At 42.5% G+C, this 18,967-nt stretch overlaps 1 protein-coding gene across 4 annotated transcripts in view; it reads right to left on the bottom strand.

Annotated features, from left to right (window-relative positions):
• LOC132582615 (uncharacterized) overlaps positions 1-17,926 on the bottom strand; it is a 29,256-nt gene extending 11,330 nt beyond the window's left edge. For 3 of the 4 annotated variants that reach the window (XM_060254273.1, XM_060254274.1, XM_060254276.1), the window contains exons 1-7: positions 17,663-17,926; positions 13,395-13,524; positions 11,706-11,830; positions 8,640-8,730; positions 4,305-4,384; positions 3,012-3,056; positions 492-526 (exon numbers count right to left, since the gene is read on the bottom strand). In XM_060254273.1, coding sequence (XP_060110256.1) covers positions 492-526; positions 3,012-3,056; positions 4,305-4,384; positions 8,640-8,730; positions 11,706-11,830; positions 13,395-13,524; positions 17,663-17,742 — 586 coding nt within the window. In that variant the 5' untranslated portion in view covers positions 17,743-17,926. The remainder of the gene's footprint in view (positions 1-491; positions 527-3,011; positions 3,057-4,304; positions 4,385-8,639; positions 8,731-11,705; positions 11,831-13,394; positions 13,525-17,662) is intronic. The other variant, XM_060254275.1, reaches the window with a different exon arrangement.
• Between the last annotated feature and the right edge of the window lie 1,041 nt (positions 17,927-18,967).

The following is an 18,967-nucleotide window of genomic DNA, read 5'->3' as shown; positions in this document are numbered from 1 at the left end:
TATAAGAACAGACTGCATCTGTGCCAGCTGTGGACAAACAAGTTTGTCATGAAAAATGAATGCAGCCAAAAAGAGTACATTAACTGCATGCTGCAAGAACTCCTGAAGACTAACAGGAATTCAGTTCTATACCAAAACAACCCCTTCCACAAACTGTCACTTGTACGTCACAAAGATAGTATGTTTTTTATTTTATATAAATACAAACATTGAAAAAGGTAAGATAGAAATACCACAAAGTTTAATTTTTACAAAAGCAGTCATATTTTGGTTGACTAAAACATAAAAATCAGAGAAAATCTATCGTTTATAATCATCAATATTTGTCTAAGGAATTGTAACTAATAACATTTTTCTATGTATAAAGTTGTTGAACAGATCTTACTTTGTTATGTGCAAAATACTTATTGTTTGTAGTGGTCTGGTCTACATACAATTACATTTTCATTCCTAGCAATTCTAACAAAGAGGATGGTGCTCACCATACATACCTGTGCTGGGCAAAGGCTGCAGAGAAAGGCCTCTTCTGAAATAGGCAAACAAGGCAAAATTCAGAGTTCATAAGGTTTGCAAAACTTTCTTTCCCCTTCACTTTCACATCTGAACCTCCAAAACTCCTACATATATCTTATCTGTTCCATTTCCCACTAATTTCTATTATGTAATTTCTGCATTGTTTAATGTGCCATGTTAATATTTATGCCTTGCTTCAACTTCTAGGGTTTTTTTTTTTAAACTTGGTTTTAATTTCTGCATCCTATTATATTGCTTACTGGATGTCCCATCCCATTCTTTATACTTATTTAAACTACATAATCTGCCTTGGGCCTCAGTGAGATTATAGGTAACATAAATAAATGATTTTTAAAATCCCATATTATACCTCAGTCTGCATAAGGAAGATATATTTACAATGTCTCTAGGCCAGCTGACTGTTCCAAAATGTCTGCCAGGACAACCTGGAAAAAGAGCTATATATCATCTTTATTAAGATTCTTTGGTTTACAAACTTCCTGAACTAGAATCACAATTCTGTTCATCTACAAGCATCATATTTCAGATAATGGAACAGAAGAAATGGGCATGCAAATTAATTAGAGTAAAGCTATGTCATGGATTTTTGGTTAATTCAAAATGGAGTTCTTATTTAAAAGTTTGGTTCAGGCTTCTGAAGCTTGCTTTGGGGGTGTTATTTCCCAGAGACACAGCCATGCTGAGAAGAGCACACTGGGGAAATAAGATAGCTGTGTCAGAATCATCTCTTGCTTCTGTCTCCCAGTTAACACTCCATTCTGTGGGAAAACAGTTCAGCCTGGCTGCAGACAGACCCCTCTCCTTTCTCACATGATCAGAGGAACCATTCAGTCATCTGGTCAGCGACTGGCTCATTAATTTGGCTACAGGTAATTGCTGAAGGCCTTGACTGGTGCAAAGGCATAGCAACATTTGTAGGCCTTAACAATAAAGGAACCATCTTCAAACCTATTCTTCAGACTGGAAGGTGTCTACATGTTATCTAGACATGCTGGTAAGTCCTGGCTCATTTCAGCCATCTTGGATTCTGTTTGCTGAAGCCAACCAGAACTGGCTTTGCTGACTTGCTTTGTAACATCTTATACTTCGTGAACCAATGTTTTAAAGTGTTTAGCTAGTAACTTAATACCTAGATTTACTGTTTTTCTCCTTACACAAACTGTTCTTATTTTAAGTATTCTTTGCACGTTAATAAAAATATATTTTACATATAACCTCTGGTCATTTGCTTTCACGGCTCGCAATCAGTATCTAGTGCCTAGACTGGCAGGCCACCTACCACTAAACTTTTTGGGAATTCCTCCTATGAGCCTACATTGCAGGGTGGCCTCCCTAGTAATTCCCAGGTAGGTCAGGAATTAGTCCTTTGGCTCCTGACTGGAGGGAAAGAACAAAGGACTGGTGGCAGCCTACCAGACTGAGGTACATGCAGGTGCACCCCAATATTTTGTAACTTGTATTTGCTGCCCTCTTGGCAACCTGGGTTGGGTTGTTGACCTTTTTGGCAAACCATCCAGTGAAAATGTTCTGTATACAGCCTTAAGCATAACGATCTAGTTACTACCATCTGCCTTTCATCTGCTGCACTACCCTCCCTTCAAAGAGCTCAGGTTGATACGTTCATGAGGATTATTTTGTTTTATCCTGACACCAGCCCTTCAAGATCAATTACACTGAGAGATAGCAAATGGCCCAATGTTACCCAGCGAGCTTCGTGGCTCAGTTGGGATTAGAATTTAGCTCTCTCCAATTCCAGTCTGTCTACATCACAAAGGCTTTCATCCTTCAGTAACACACACCGCACAGGCCAATTATAAGCCCTATATTCCTTCTGATTAGACTTCAAGTGACTGGTCTTCAGCTGGTGAGTCAGGACTCACCAGCTGGTTGCAGCCTACCTAAAGTGACAGTGGTAACATCCCCATCATTTTCTTGTTAGGGGGCTGTTATTTCTTTTCAAGAGAAAGGCTAAAAGAGGGTGACAAGAGGCAAAGATGGGCCAGACTCTTGTATCTTTAACAGTTATGCCAAAAGCAGGACTTTTTTGAGTGCAAATGCACAGGAATGCTCTTCTAGCTTGCTTGTTCTCAGCGGTGTGTGGCCTAATATGCAAATGAGTTCCTGCTGGTTTTTTCTGCAAAAAAGCTCAGTATGAAACAATGGTGCCATCAGGGGGTGTAGCCTAATATGCAGATTAGTTCCTCCGCGCTTTGTCTACAAAAAGTGCCCTGAAAAGAGAATTTTTTCACCCGACAAGGTGCATCTATTTAATATAAAGGAACTCTTGTCTTCCCTTACATCTGGCTGTTCAGCAGAGTAAAGCAAGAAAACTGACAGATGTGAGTGAGTAATTAGTTGATCCCATAAAGAATGGTGCAGTTAGAGGTGGGTTCTGGGCTGAAAAGGCTGAGTACTACAGTGGAAAGGCAACTCACAGAACTAAGTAGAAATGAGCAATGACTGAACGATGTACTTACAGCCACAGTTCCTTTATCTTCTGCAGCACTGATGGCTCCCGATTGCTGCAAAAAAGGAAGACACTTTTAACATTTGCAGTTATAGTCAAAATCTTCACATCATAAAATAGCTGCCCTGCAGGGTCAACTTGTACTTAGTGATGTTTTTCAAGCAGAAAATTACTAAGGAAGCTGTCCAGAGGTCTGCTTAACTGTAATGTCTCTACAAATTGCAGGATGTTTTTACTCTATGGAGGTGGTTAAGATCTTACCAGCTACTGAAACCTGAGAATTCTTCCTCCACCATCCAATTCGTAGCTTGGGGGGAAAAGTCTAAGATTCATACAGATAATTTCCAATAACAACTTGAAACTGAGCCAAGGGATAGAAAATTTCCCTCCAATACAATTTCCACCACAACCAAGGTTGCAGCACTTCTATCCAAACTCTGCAAGCCCCTCATTAATTTACAGCTATAAGGTAACTGTGCAAGTTATGTTTCCCCCCCCCTCTATAATTGCATAATTTGCTTATATGTTTGCTTGTAAACTTTGGAACTATTAAGCATAAAATTCAAGACTTGCATCCAAATGCAACAATTTCATTTTATTTACCCCTCAAGGAGGAAACATGCATAGTGGCTATACAGTACCTGTATGTTTTCCTCTTTGAGGAAAATGGGGGGGGGGACCACACAGAGGGAAGAATTAATTGCTCCTCCCTCAACATTGTGACCTTGCTGCAATCCTGCCATGGTAACTTCCAACTAAAACAATAAAAAATGTCATAAAGACTAGCAAAGCCTGTCTTAACAGTGGCACTGCTGGAATAAAAGTAAAGGTATATGCATACACATCATGGGAAGCAAAGTCTCCTTCTCAAAAGCTGTTGTCTGTCTCCAAATTAACTGACCACTCAACTCACCTGTCTCTTCCAAAAATTCTGTATCTTTGACAGGTCAACAAAATTATCGCACACTGTTTGGTAAGGTCTTACAGAATTCATTCTACAACCTGGCTCCATTATCCCTTCTAGGGTTGCCAACCTCCAGGTGGCACCTAAAGATTGCCCACAATTACAATTGATCTCCAGGTGATCAAGATCAGTTGCCCTGGAGAAAATAACTAATTTGGAGGATGGACTCTATGGCATTATACCCTGTTGAGACCCCTCCCCAAACCCAGCTTCTTCCCCCCTACCACTTCCAGGTATTTCTCAGCCCTGAGACAAATTCATGCAGGTTTGTTAAAAACTACCAAGTTTAGGCTCTCTCCTTTACTAACTCTGAAACAGAGCACAGAAAAATTATTATACCAGTCCTGCTGCCTTGTTGCACATCTCTTCATGGTTGTGACATAGAAAGAATCAAGTCTGAAGTAGAATCCACTGTCTTCCTGAAAGTGAAAGAAAAGGCACAGTTAGGCATACCTTGCCCAGATGAGGGCTCAGCCTTAAATACGACAACTGACAGAGATATTTTCCCAATGTAGAATGCTTCCTTAATAAAAACTTGGAAAGAAAAGGCCTTGGAGAATTCTCCCTCAGAATTATTTTTAAAGTCAGAAATAATGGGAGAAGAGCAGCAAGCAGCCCTCAATGCATTAGTCTTTTCTCATATAAAAGGGAGGCTCATTCCTTAGATGTTATCAAAAAAGGAAACAAAATATTTTAGGATGCATATAACGCTACTTTCTAGAATTGCCAGGTCCCTCCTGGTCATCAGTGGGGGATGGAGAGTATGGTTGCCAGATCCAGATTAGGAAACTCCTGGAGATTCAGGGATGGGGCCTGGGGAGGACATGGGTACCATGCCACAGAGTCCACCCTCCAAGGCTTCCATTTGCTCCAGAGGAACTGGTCTCTGTAGTCTGGAGATGAGACATAATTCTGGGGAATCCCCAGGTCCCACCTGGAGGTTGGCATCCCTACTACTTTCCTATTAGAGTGTATTTCCACAAGGCTTTTTTTGCCACAGTTAATATAGAAAAGAGGATAGATTCAGGTGGGAAGCTGTGTTGGTCTGAAGCAATAGAACGAAGTTTGAGTAGTCACCCCACAATTGTCTCAAAAATGGGAGCCACTCAAAATCCCAAACAGTTCAGAGAAAGACAGAGCTGCCCTGGAGGATGCCCTGTTATCTAGAACAGCTGAGAAACCCAAGCCCCTAACACTGACTGTGATCCTAGAACATTCCCTAAGGAGACTGAAAGAACACACACAGTCCCTCATTCTCTCTCACACGCATGTGCGCCACTATTTGGAAACCAAGTGAAGCTGTCAAAAATTTTCCCGCCAATTTTTTGTCAGGAACTCTACGCTGCGCCTCAGTCCTAGCTCTGCCTGGCCACCTTCCTTCTGGGCTCATTGGCTAGGCCCAGGTCATACCAGCCTTTTCCTACCACAGGCCTGGCCTATGTTGCCTTCAACAGCAGACAAAGAATGAAATCTCCACAGAACTCTTTCCTCACACAGGCTGGCCTACTAGGCCTCAGGAGGCCCAATCACTCTTAGGGTTACCAAACTCCAGGTTAGGCCTGGAGTTCTCTCAAAAATCACAAGTGATCTCCAGGCTACAAAGATCAGTCCCCTCAGGAGGAAATGGCAACTTCAGAAGGCCTAGACTCAATGGCGTCACATGCCTGTCAAGCACCTTCCCAAACTCCAGGCGCTTCTCCCAAATCTCCAGGAATTGCCCCAAACTGGAGCTGGAAATCCTATTTACTAAGAAGACCAAGCACTGTTAATAAAAGAAGCATGACAGATGTGTCTTTTCAACTGAAAGCTGTTTCTTGTCTTTCTAGTACATTAGCAACTTTGTTAAAACTAGATCTGGGAATGTTCTGAACAATGATGGACCACAAGGGCTTCAAATATTTTATTTTTAAAGCGCTGTATATCACAGCTTAACAAAATCCAGTCATTTCTAGATCTCCCTTTTTTCTGCTGTGATCTCACAAGATTAACAACTGATTAAGATTTTCCCCCGATTGCATGCACAAATCTTTTCATTTTTAAAAGTCTTCCTGCAACGCTAAAAATAATCTCTCAATTCCCCATGTTTGTAACCATCTTTGATAAATTAGCTTGGATAGTATCAGATGCCACCTACAGAGGACGTTATTAAAAATTCCCATTTAAATGAGCTAACCTAAATAAACAGCAGTCAAGGACAAAACCAAAGAGTTTCTGTGAAGATCTTCTCCGTTTCCCTCAAATTATGCCCAAATTCCACATTTGCAGTTAGTAATATATTTCTCTTGAGAGATTCAGACTTTCTTTTAACATTTCAAATTTTATCATGTCTCTTATAATTATATTTCCCAAATGTTGCAGAAATATCTAAACTGAGTGAAGAGAGGGTTGTAATATAACGCTAAAAAGAGATGGATTGACTCCAAAAAGGAAGCTGCAGCCCTCAATTTGCAAGACCTGAGCAAGGTTGTTAAAAAGGTGTTTTGGAAGACATTAATTCATAGCAGTTGTTTTAAGACAGAAGTGATTTGATGGAACTTAATATATGCAAGAGTGTAAAGATCCATTTTTTTCCTGGCCTGATTTTTTAAAGTGATAGTTTATTAAAACAAAATATTTATTCATATCTTTATACCCTTCATTTCTCCCCAACAAGAATCCAAATCGGATTACATCCTTCTTCCCGCCTTCATTTTATCTTCACAACAACCCTGTGAGGTAGGTTAGGCTGAGAGAGAATGACTGGTTCAATGTCACCCAGCCAGTTTCCATAGAAGTGTGGGAGCTTAAACCCAGGTATTCTAGATCCTAGCCTGACTCTATTAACCTGTACATCACACTGGCTTTAATACATTTTTGTTTATTATGAAAATTTATATGCCACCTAGTAAAAACAAAATAAGATCATAAAAACGATATTGATATTAAAACATCCCCAGAGTAAAGATGCAAAACAAGCCATAAAAACAGTGTAAAATATCCACCAGTCTAAAATGATATCTATAAACAAGTGAGAAGCAGACCATAAAACAGCTTTAAAAAGAATCTTTTCAGTTAAAAGCCTGGGCAAGTAAGTAAGTAAATAAATGTTTGGTCTGGCCTCGGAAGGGCATTAAGATAGGGGAGGGTATTATTTATTATTTATTTATTTAAGATATTATTTATGGTATATATAACACAATACATCTTCCTTCAGTAGAACAAAACCCACACAGATTTGAACTAGTAACATAAACTTCATATCTCTTCTACCCCAACCAATACCCATCCCAAGCCAAATACAAACATTAAACATCATACTAGTTAGACACAACCTATACACAAAATATCCAGTCATGGGCATTTGAGAACAAGGAAAAGAGCATCACAACATGGAGATAGCAGGCTGGCAGACCTTTCCTAGCCCAGAAAATCTCTAACTCTGCCCACTGAGCAAGGTGTTTCTTTTTTTAAATTGTCTAATTCCAATCACCTGGATGAAGCAATCTGTGAGAAGAATGCACCCATGAATGTAGATTTTTCTCTCACTCCCTTTTGGTAGGTTTGTCAGCTTGGGGTTTGGAAATACCTGGAGATTTTGGGGGTGGAGCCTGAGAAGGGCAGTTTGGGGAGGGGAGGGACTTCAATGAGGTATAACCCATAAAGTCCACCTTCCACAGGGGCCATTTTCTCCAGAAGAACTGATCCTGGAGATCAGCTGTAATAGTGGGAGAACTCCAGCCACCACCTGGAAGGTAGCAACTTTCCTTTTGGTTCCAACGATGATGATTCCTGGGGTTACAGGACTCATATGGACAGTCACATGGGTTGCGTCTGCACTGAGGAATATAACAAAGCCAAACCCATTCTTCTCCCATCAGCTGAGCCACTCTTGCAGAAGAAGGTGGTGTTTCATCCTTCCTTTTCTTTATTGCAGCCACCCCCCACCAACGTTCCCTCTAAGCTGCAGAATCTTGTGAGCAAAAATTCTACTTTGTGAGCTACTGGCATTGAAGTTGTGAGCTACTGCATAAATCCGGCTGGCTTATAATTAACTGGCATTGGAAGCTGAGTGTAGTTCTGATAGACCGCCGTTATATGTTTTATATGTTTTATTATTCTACTGTTTTAACTGTGTAAGATGTTTTAAATTCAAATTATGCTAGATTTTTATGTGTTGTGAGCCGCCCCGAGCCACTTCGGTGGGAAGGGCGGGATATAAATAAACTTGAACTTACATTAGTGTGCTCTGGGGTCATTTTTCCTGAGCTAAGACAAAAATGTGTGAGCTGGAGGCTAAAAATCTATGAGCTAGCTCTCGCTAACTCAGCTTAGAGGGAACATTGCCCCCCACCCTGATAGTTTACCCACAAAGGCCATTTGAACTGTAACAGTGGAATATATCAGTTAGCTACATGGAAGATGAAGTCTCATCTGCATAACAAAATGTGTAACAAATTTTTTGCATAACAAAATTAGGTCAAACATACAGATTCGGCCTCTCACACCCCATTCCACTCCCACTGGTGGCCAGTTGACCAGTCCTATGTTACCAAACACTTATAGCAAAATTCCATGTTGGGGACCAGAATATTCTGACAGAAAAATCACTAGCAAAAAATTATATACATCATATAAGTCAGCACTGTCTCTCAAAAGCCATGCACAAAAACATAACCAGAGTATCATAAGCCTTACCTCTTTGGCTGCCTCTTTAACACACACCCTAAAATTCTGGAGGACAATGAACTGGCCCATAATACTGGAAAACCCAGACTTTGGAGGAAAGCTAAGTGGGGGGAAAGAGAATGGTTATGCTGATTTATATAAAAATACATACAAGCTGTGTCTGTAAAATGCCACAGAAAGAAGGCTTGAGTTTATGCATCTATGAACATATTTCCTCACATCTCTAGCCATAACTGCATATTGCCCCTAAGTTTGTCTCTGCACTACACAGTTCTTTACGGGTTTTCAAAATAAATAATACCAAGATTGGCAAAAAATCAAACGAGGAATGTAAAATGAAGTATGTGTACTGAGGACATATATGACAAGAAGTACCAGTCTTCTTAACATAGGCTGTTTCAAACACCAAGGAACCCAATGTAACCACCATGCTTGTCTCATTTCGTAGAATGTGTGAAGAAGAAATAATCAGGAGGGCATTTTCACCAAGGGACTAGAACGATGGTACAATGGAACACTACAGGAGGTTGCTTCTATATGGGGCTATTCAGATGCACAGTATAATCAGTTCTCGCTGCTATTTCATACCGGATTAAAAGGGGCTGATCAGACAGCAACATCTGCCTCCTGGTATTAACTCGTAGTAGGCAGCCCCCCCCCCCCCCCCCCAATCCTTCTTGGAACCGGAGTATTTTGTTACCTGCTCCTTTGCGGTGTTTTTTGAGTTCTCCGGTTTCACATAGTTTCCCTGTCTGGATAGTTCTCGACCAACTGTCCCGGAGCAAAAGGAGCCTCAGACATCTGGTTTACGGTTGCCATTTTTTAAAACTACTTAGCTATATGTGCATAACCACGTTTTAACCTATGTGCATGTGCGCATATGTGCATGCACATAAAAGTGGATAAAGAACTGCATGGTGCCATCATGTGGACGGCAGAAGACGGTTTCACTGCAGAGTGATTTGAATTGCAGTATGGCAGTCTGATCAATAATATCCGGAACAAAGATATTTGGAGCAGAACCGGGTCAGTTTAACACAGACTCAACACACTATGTGAACAGGGCCTAAATACTGTAGTTTATTGCAGGGTTGATCACACATATCTCCTCCCCTTCTATTGCAATGTCCTTGATCTTTGTAATCCCCTTTCATCAATATTGTATTCTATGCCTTAAAATAGCTTTTCTTGCCTTAGATTCTTGTTTGCATTGTTTTTTTCCAGTTCTGTAAACCTAGTCCTACAGCATTGTTTATTGTAAGTCTTTGTTGTCTTGTTGAATGGCTCTTCATCTTTTGTAACTGGTCTTGAGACTCACTAAGAAGGTGATAGATCACTAATAACAACTTAGCAATGAATAACACCCTGACCTGGATGGCCTAGGCTAGCCTGATCTCATCAGATGTTGAAAGCTAGCAGGATCAGTTCTGCTTAGCACTAGGATGGGAGACCACCAAAGAGATCCAGGGTTGCTATGCAGGGCAGCAACAGCAAACCACCTTGCTTTGTCCCCTGTCTTAAAACCCTACAGATTACCATAAATTGGCTGCAATTTGATGGCACCTTCTCCACCAATAACAAATGAAGTTAAATAATAACCCAACAACCTCCTAAATCAGGGGTGTAGAACTGATTTGTTATGAGGGCCGGATCTGACATAAATGGGACTTTGTTGGGCCAGGCCACGTGTTTCATAAAATGTAATGCCAGGTAGCGCAGACATAAACTTTATAAAGGATACAGATAAAACATAATAAAAAGATATTTTTAAACTTAAAATACAAACATGCTTAAAATAATAACACTCTTGCTATATTTAGTAGTCTTTGATAACTGACACCTCCCAAACCTTTCCCCTTGCCCTTAAAAGATGCCTGCCAAAAATTGAAAGGTGGGGGAATAGGAGGATTGGGTGATGCAATTATTAAAATGAAACACCAAGAAAAAACACAAGTACCACAATGGAAACTAAAAATATAAAATGCTCTGAGCCTAGGAACATATGAAATGGCTGGGCATTGCAAGTTTCTCCCCCCATCCCTGGTCTACTCAGAGTGGCTGTAGCTCTCCAGGGTTTCAGGGTTCTTTACAAGTTGGTTTGAGATAATTTTGGTTGTCCTCTTCAGCGCTTGTTCTGCAATGGAGCCCCATATTAGAAGCGTGTGTGTGTGTGTGTTGAAAATAATATTTTTCTGCAAAACTGGAGTTCCTTGAGTTTGTAGAACTCTGTTGGTCCCAAACCTCCTCCCTCCCCCACTTAAAAGATGGCAGCCTAAAATGGAGAGGTGGGAGAATCACTGGATTTGGCAATGCAATTTTAAAAAATAAAACAAAGAAAAAAAACAAAGATCACAGCAGAAACTATATTTTTAACTAAAAAATATCAATTGCTCTGAGGCTAAAAAACATGAAATGGCTGGGCACTGCAAGCTTCTCTCCCTGCCCCCCGTCTACTCAAAATTCCTGTGGTTCTCAAGGTGTAATATTCCCCTTTGGCCTTTGGTTCCCAGATTATAGTAGTCACTCAGGCACCCATTCTTCAGATGAATTCAGCAGAGAATAGCTGGCTCAAAACATCAGCTATTTGCAAGGAGGCAGCTGAAGCTGTTGTTTTTTGGAGTTAACATACAAAACCAGAAACTGAAACAAATGTTCCACCCAATAGGACCAAACTAAATCATACAGATATTAGGGGGGAGTAGACTGTTCCATTACATACAAAAAATTGCAGAAGAAAATGCGGAATGGATTTTCCATTAAGGTCTCTGGGCACAGACAGATTACTCTGGGAAATGGAAAATCCACCCAACGTTTTCTTTGCAGCTTTCTATGTGTTTTCAATGCAGCCCAGAAGATAAGCCAGTGACAATGAAGGCAGACCTGTCCTCTGCTTCCTGCAGCTCAATCTTGAAAGGGTGACGACAGGCAGGGGAGGGAGTAGAGGGAAGACAGCTGCAAGTCTGATTAAAACCCTTGGTGGGATGGTTCTGTCCCATGGGCTGTGAGTTTGACCCCTCTATAAATAATAACCTAACAACCAGATACTTGAGAACCCAAAGGAAAGTTGACACTTACTCTTTTGCCGTCTGAATGGCTCTAACTGGAACAACCGTGTGGATGTAGTGACGCCCATCTGCAATGTACACAACAGCTGCTAGGTCCTGCCCATCTTGACGGTGACGGCTTGCCTCATTCAAAACCTAGGGGCAAATTTATGCAATATGACAGGAATAAGGTCAAGCATTTCCAGCATACGTCATGAGAAACAGGGACCCAAGGCAGAGAAACCCAGTTCTTTGTTTAGTAAAGGATGCACATATAAGACTCCTGAATTTGGAGATACCAGTGGTGGTACATATACTACTATTATTCAGATACAGGGTCTTTGTAACATATTATTAGGAATTTGCTCTCCCTTAATCCCCAAGTCACCTGCAGATGTGATATGCAATCTCCAACCTTACATGCCGTAGATTATACATCTGTAATCTTTCAGCACGCTAGCAGTAAGAACAGAAAACTTTTTAATGTATAAAAGTGGAACCCAGTCTTCTGTCTGACAGATATGAAAGGTTGAGAGCCACTGCTACAGGGGACATTCCCTGCAAAATCTAAAACAAATCTGATTTTGCCACGTAACCCAGACAACTAAACTTTAATTATTTCTATTTCAAGTGGTTGAAGGATCCCTTTTCCCATACCTGCCACAAGGAGGACTGGTGGTTTTAGATTGCAATTAACATAGTGCAATGCTCCCCATAAAAGCCAGCAATGTGCAAGATCCTAATATTATATTTGTTTAACCAGAGAGCCCTGTTTAGCAAAGATGCCACACCTTCCCCACAATTGCCCCTTAAAACCATGCTGTTTGTTCCACAGCCACTGCTTCTTCTCTGTGCTTAACTCATTACTTCCTTGCTCACTCAAGTGGCCTTCCTTAAGCAATTCATTTTCCAGGAGGGATGAGGGAAAATTCATGATAATCATGAAAAGACTAAACTGTTTCATAATTCAGCAATAAGTAGGAAAACTGTGGTGCCCAGTAAACAGCAAGTAATTAGCTAGAATAAGAAACAGAAACTGGTTAAGAAAAACAGAGGAGTACATTTTTAAATGGGCAGTAAGCTTGGGAAGCCCAATAAATGATTTGTTAATTCACATACGGAAGGTTGTAGTGCCACCTGCTTCTTCGTGGAAGGTAGTAGCATCACTTACTTCTTGGTATGGACAGGAAAGCATACAATTCAGTTCTGGGAAGAATTGTTCTGCATTCTAGGCTTCAGCAAAACAAGAATAAGGAGCGAGCAAGGACCACTAATTATCGCACATCCAAGCATCAACAAACTTTGTGCTGAAGCAGAACATGTCCTCAGTATTTAGAGAAGCCAACTGATCCTTGCTTGTCTCCTATATGGCTAGAGACACCATTTATGCAAGGGGTGTTGAACTCATTTGTTTGGAGGGCCAGATCTGACACAAATGGGACTTTGTGGGGCCAAGCCATGTGTCCCATAAAATATAATGTTAGGTTGTGGAGATATAAACTTTATAAAGGACACAGGCAAACACAATTAAAAGTATTTTTAAAGCATAAAATACAAACATACTTAACATTATTGCACTATTTTGTTTAAAATGGAAAGGTGGGGGAGTAGTGGGATTTGGCAGTGCAATTTTAAAAATAGATCATCAAGAAAAAGCAGAAAGGAGACAAGTTTCTGTGTTTCGATAAAGACATCCATCTTCATTGCAGCTTTAACCCACCTTTACGACTTGCCCATATTGAGCTTCTGGCTTTTCTTCTGATTCATTGTACTCCAACAGAAGATTCACAATCCAAGGCTCCACATAGCAGGGCCTGAATTTGTCCCGCAGGATGTCATCAGTGTCTGATCTGAAAGAATAAGGGTTAACAAATCAGAAGACTGTGGATGTTTGCTGACAGAGTGAAGAGGCAGGGATGAAACTCAGTAGCACTCCTCTCCTCCTCCCCTCCCCTCCCCCCAAGAACAAAGCCTGTGTAGCATGAACAGTAGGCACAACCAACAGTCAACAGCAACCCTGGTTATTTCTATCAGCCTCTAGATAGGCGGTCAGGAGAACTTTCTGGAGCCTTTTCCTCAAACAGTTACGGTATTTGTTTAAGTCATGGATTCTTAAAGATGTCAAGTACTGCTTCACCAAGTCATCAATACACTCACACACTATATTCCAAGCTGAGCATATTCTGTGCAAAATGAAATCCAAATTCTGCATCTCTTAAAGCCAAACCAGTGTTTTGGAATAAATTAGACACTTTAACATATTTAAATACTCTTCATCTGCACACTTTTAATTGCACAAAGGAAAGGAAAGGTCCCCTTTGTAAGCACTAGCCATTTCCAACCCTGTGGTGATGTGGCTTTCACAACGTTTTGACGGCAGACTTTTTCAGGGTGGTTTGCCATTGCCTTCCCCAGTCATCTACACTTTCCCCCCAGCAAGCTTGGTACTCATTTTACCGACCTCAGAAGGATGGAAGGCTGAGTCAACCTGGAGCCGGCTACCTGAAAACCCAGCTACTGCTGGGGATCGAACTCAGGTCATGAGCAGAGCTTAGGACTGCAGTATTGCAGCTTTAACACTCTGCGCCACGGGGCTCTTATTTTTGCACAAGAGGGGGGGGGAATGCTTTCAAACAGCTTTTCAAGGGCAAGGAACTCAATTTATAGCCACGAATGCTATGAGACCAATGAAAGTAAATTCGACATCGGAAGTCAGATTTATAGAACTTCAGAACTGAACAGGAAGCAGCCCTTGTGAAGAAATGCACTCCATTACACACAGGAGGGTGTCTTTCTCTTGCTTGAGCTGTTGCAGCTCTTCATGTGCATTGTGGGAACAGGCAGAGGAACTGCACCCATAATTCACACATGTGCCCGAATGAATTACTTAAAGAATTTTGCTTAATTCATATCCCACCTTTCTCCCCAAAAGGGGACCCAAAGCAGCTTACATCATTCTCCTCTTCCCATTTTATCCTCACAACAAACCTGTAAGGTAGACTAGGCTGAGAGTGTGTGACTGGCCTAACGTCACCCAGCAATTTTACAAGCATGAGTGGGGTGCAAACCTGAGTCTCTCAGATCTTAGTCCATCACTTTAACCACTACACCATGCTGTCTCTCAGAAGCACAACTAAAAAGCCCTAGACTACAGTGACATTTATTTATTTAAATATTTATATCCTACTTTTCCTCCTGACAGCTTACAAATCACAATTAAAACAGCACAATTAGAAACAACAACACAAAATTGCAGATTACCCCCACAGCAATTAACACAATGGATAAGGGCTGCGGAAACCCAGATTCAATCCTTCAGAGATACCAAAAATGGACTGGGAGATCTTAGAATCATAGAGCTGGAAGGGATCTCCAGAGTCATTTAGTCCAGTGATCCCCGACCTTTTTGGCACCAGGGACCAGTTCTGCGGAAGACAGTTTGTCCACAGACTTTGGGGGGGCAGGGTGCGATGGTTTCGGGATGATACAATTGTGCACTTTATTTCTATTAGTTTGGTGTGGTGCTTAAGTGTGTGCACTCTTATCTGGGAAAACCATATTTGATTCCCCATTCCGCCACTTCCAGATGCTGGAATGACCTTGGGTCAGCCATAGCTGTCATAGGAATTGAGCAGGATATAAATCCAATGTTGTCATCATCATATTGTAATATATAATGAAATAATTATACAACTTGCGGCCCAGTTACTAACAGGCCACGGACCGGTCCACAGACCTGATTTAGTCCAACCCTTTGCACAATACAGGAAACTCACAGATACCTCCCCCCATGCACCCTCAATGACACCTGCTCCAGGCCCAAAAGATGCAACAAAATAAAACAAAAAACTTTCCAGGATCCCCGACCAAACTGGCCTGCACAAAAATTGCTGCCTGACTCCAAAGTGGTGAACAGCCTTCCCTGAGCATGTAAGAAAGGGTCAGCAGAACTAAGCACTGATCTTGAGTCAATCATTGTCTCTTAGCCTAAAATATGTCACATGGCAGCCATTGGAATATTACTTAAATAAACTAAATAAGACACTCAACAGTTGCTATTACACTGATCAAAAATGGGTCATTGGATCTGCAAGGCTGTGAGCAGAAGGTAAACCACTGAATACTGCTGCAAACCCTTTCCAGATGTATTGTGGGCAAGAAAGTATTAAAACTGGGAGTTCTTACACCCAACACTATGCTAATAATCTAGGAATGCCAGCCTCAAGGTAGGACCTGGGGATGCCCCCAAACTACAGCTCATCTCCAGACTAGAGAGATCCGTCCCCTAGAGAAAATATGTGCTTTGGAGAGTGGACTGTAATGGCATTGTACTTCACTGAAGTCCCTGTCCTCCCCAGGCTCCACTCCCAAATCTCCAGGAGTTTCCCTATCTGGATGAACCCCATCCCAATCCAGGGAGACCTGCCATTCCCTATGCTAATCCCAGATGCGTAGCCACGTTAATCTGTAGCAGAAAAATAAAATAGGAGGTGAGTAACACCTTAAAGACCTAAGGCAGGGACAGCCAAACTGTGACTTGGGAGCCACATGTGGCTCTCTCACGCATATTGTGTGGCTCTTGAAGCTCCCACCATCCCTTCAGCAGGCTTGGAGAAGACAACTGTCTCTTTAAATCACTTCTCCAAGCCAAGCCAGCGACTTGGGAGAATACAGTTAAAGTTGCTTTCATTCTACCTCCCCCTCTTCCCCTGTTTCCTTCCTGCTCTCCAACATCGGGGAGGGACAGTGGCTCAGTGGTAAAGCATCTGCTTGGGAAGCAGAGGGTCCCAGGTTCAATCCCTGGGATCTCCAAAAAAGGGTCCAGGCAAATAGGTGTGAAAAAGCCTCAGCTTGAGACCCTGGAGAGCTGCTGCCAGTCTGAGAAGACAATACTGACTTTGATGGACCAAAGGTCTGATTCAGTATAAGGCAGCTTCATATGTTCATCTGATGTTCATGTAATTCAGCTGTCAAACATCTGACATTTATTCTATGTGGCTCTTACATTAAGCAAGTTTGGCCACTCTTGACCAAAGGCAGGGGTGGCCAAACTTGCTTAATGTAAGAGCTACCAGAATAGACGTCAGATGTTTGACAGCTGAAAGACGTGAACATCAGATATGAACATCAAGACAGAAAGAAAGGGAAATAGATGGGGGGGAGAAAGGAGGGATGGAGAGGTAGAAATAAAGCAACTTTAACTTTAAATGCATTAGCCAAACCACCACCTGGATTGGAGAAGTGATTTAAAGAGACAAATGCCATCTCCAAGCTGGCTGATGGGGTGGGGAGGGGGCGTTGAGAGCCACACAAGATGTGTGAAAGAGCCACATGTGGCTCCTGAGCCACAGTTTGGCCACCCCTGACCTAAGGTGTCACCAAACACCAGTTTTATTTTGATCATCAACAAGAATTACAAGCAGTTACTGCAGACAGAAAATCTCCATTATCTAAAGCAAACTTTTACCAATTTTCTTCAAACTTACTTCTGATGGGCAGAAGAAATAGATGAGTGGGCAACACAGTTCATTCCAAGATCCCCCGGGGTTCCACATTACCAGGGTACCAGTTCCACTGAAATAAACCAATCATTATGCCAATAAAGGTTTTTGGAACTGAAATAAACCAATCTTCCAAGAAGGGCACCAAAACCAAAGCATCCCCAGCAACTCTAGTCGACGACGACGACGACCTGAAACCCTCGAGAGCTGTTGCCAGTCAGAGTTAACCTTGACAGACCACTGGTCTAACTCAGCAGAAAGCCGCTTCATCCACGCAGGTGCAGCTCAAAACCAACTTCGATCCAGTTAACGGTTCTCAGAGGAAATGCCCATTGATGGGACCAGAGGCCGTACCCTGCAAGCGGGATTCGCAATGCACCCAGACGTTCAACACCAGCCTCCGCTTGTTGTCGCCCCCTCTTCGCGTTTTACTAGATGCTCTCCCGCGCGCACCCCACCAGCCACCCCCGGGGATTTGCAAACTTACTCCGGGCTCGACGCATCGCAACGCAAGCGCCGCGGCGACCTCCGCTCCCGCAAGCAATACGGAGACCGCCCTGGATTCATAGCGGCTTCTGAAACCCCGCAACGAGCTGCGCCCAAATGCTCCCTTCCGCCGGCGGAAAGAAGCCCTCATTCCCGTGCCTCTGACCAGTTGCTCCTTCTTCCACCGACAATTCAATGCGCACAGCCCGAGAGGCCAGCCTTTGTGCCAGATCCTGCAAGAGACATTTATGCGAAGCAGGAAGAGGAAGTGACGACAGCCGCTCGAGTGCCTAAATTCACCGCCCAGCCTGCCCAAAGTTTCAGACGCCGGTTGAGCAGGTGCTATTTACGGTTGGTAAGTGCAGGGTTAGACCTTGCACGCGAGGCCTGCGCAGTTGCTAAAGGCACAGAGGGGAGTGGGGCGCAATCCTGACTTATGGTTACAAAGTTTCTGCCAAGATTTTAAGCCAGGAAAAGTAGTTGGCACAGGAGGGGAGAACGCTGTTTGCCAATTTATTACTTTTGTACTTTGGATAGTATCTTTGGACCGGAAGTGCAGACCTCTTGGTAGGGTTGTCAACCTCCAGGTGGGGACTGGAGTTCCCCTGGGATTACAGCTGCTCTCCAGGTTACAGACAGGAGCGAGAATGGGTGGCAGCTTTGCAGGCATTATGCCAAGGGAGGCTGAACTTGCTTACCATAGAATAAACGTCAGATGTTTGAGAGCTGCAAGACATGAATGCAAGATGTTTGAGAGCCGGAAGGAAGGAAAGAGATTGGAGGAGAGAGAGAGAGAGGTGGAAAGAAAGCAACTTTAAATGCATGCTCCAAACTGCCGACTGGTTTGGTTTGGTGAAGTGATTTAAAGAGACAAAGCCTTCTTCAAACTGGCTGACGGGATGGTAGGGGCTTCAAGAGTCACACAATATGTGTGAAAGAGCTGTATTATGCAATCAGGTCCTTACTGAGCTTCTTGAATAAGAGCTGAATCTATTTTATTGGCCAGTAAGATTTGTGACATGTACTGGCATTTAGCTTTGCTTATACTCTCAATAGGGCCTGAAATTAATTTGGCAGATTCAGATGCAGACTCCTATACCCAGTGTTAATTAGTCCTGAGAGGGGCTGTTTGATTTGTTGATTGTTTCTATGTGGACCGGGCGCTACAGGCCGTGGCTGGCTGGCTCAGGCTGAGTGGGCTGAAGTTGAACCCAACGAAGACTGAGGTCCTTTGCGTGGGCCGAGACGGACCAGGAGGGGAGATCATTCTGCCGGCTTTTGACAGTGCGCCACTGATACCAGTGCG

Source organism: Heteronotia binoei, chromosome 14 (genome assembly GCF_032191835.1).
Source record: "Heteronotia binoei isolate CCM8104 ecotype False Entrance Well chromosome 14, APGP_CSIRO_Hbin_v1, whole genome shotgun sequence".
Lineage (NCBI taxonomy): Eukaryota > Metazoa > Chordata > Lepidosauria > Squamata > Gekkonidae > Heteronotia > Heteronotia binoei.
Note: the sequence above shows the minus strand (reverse complement) of the source record. Positions and strands in the feature narration are given on the sequence as shown.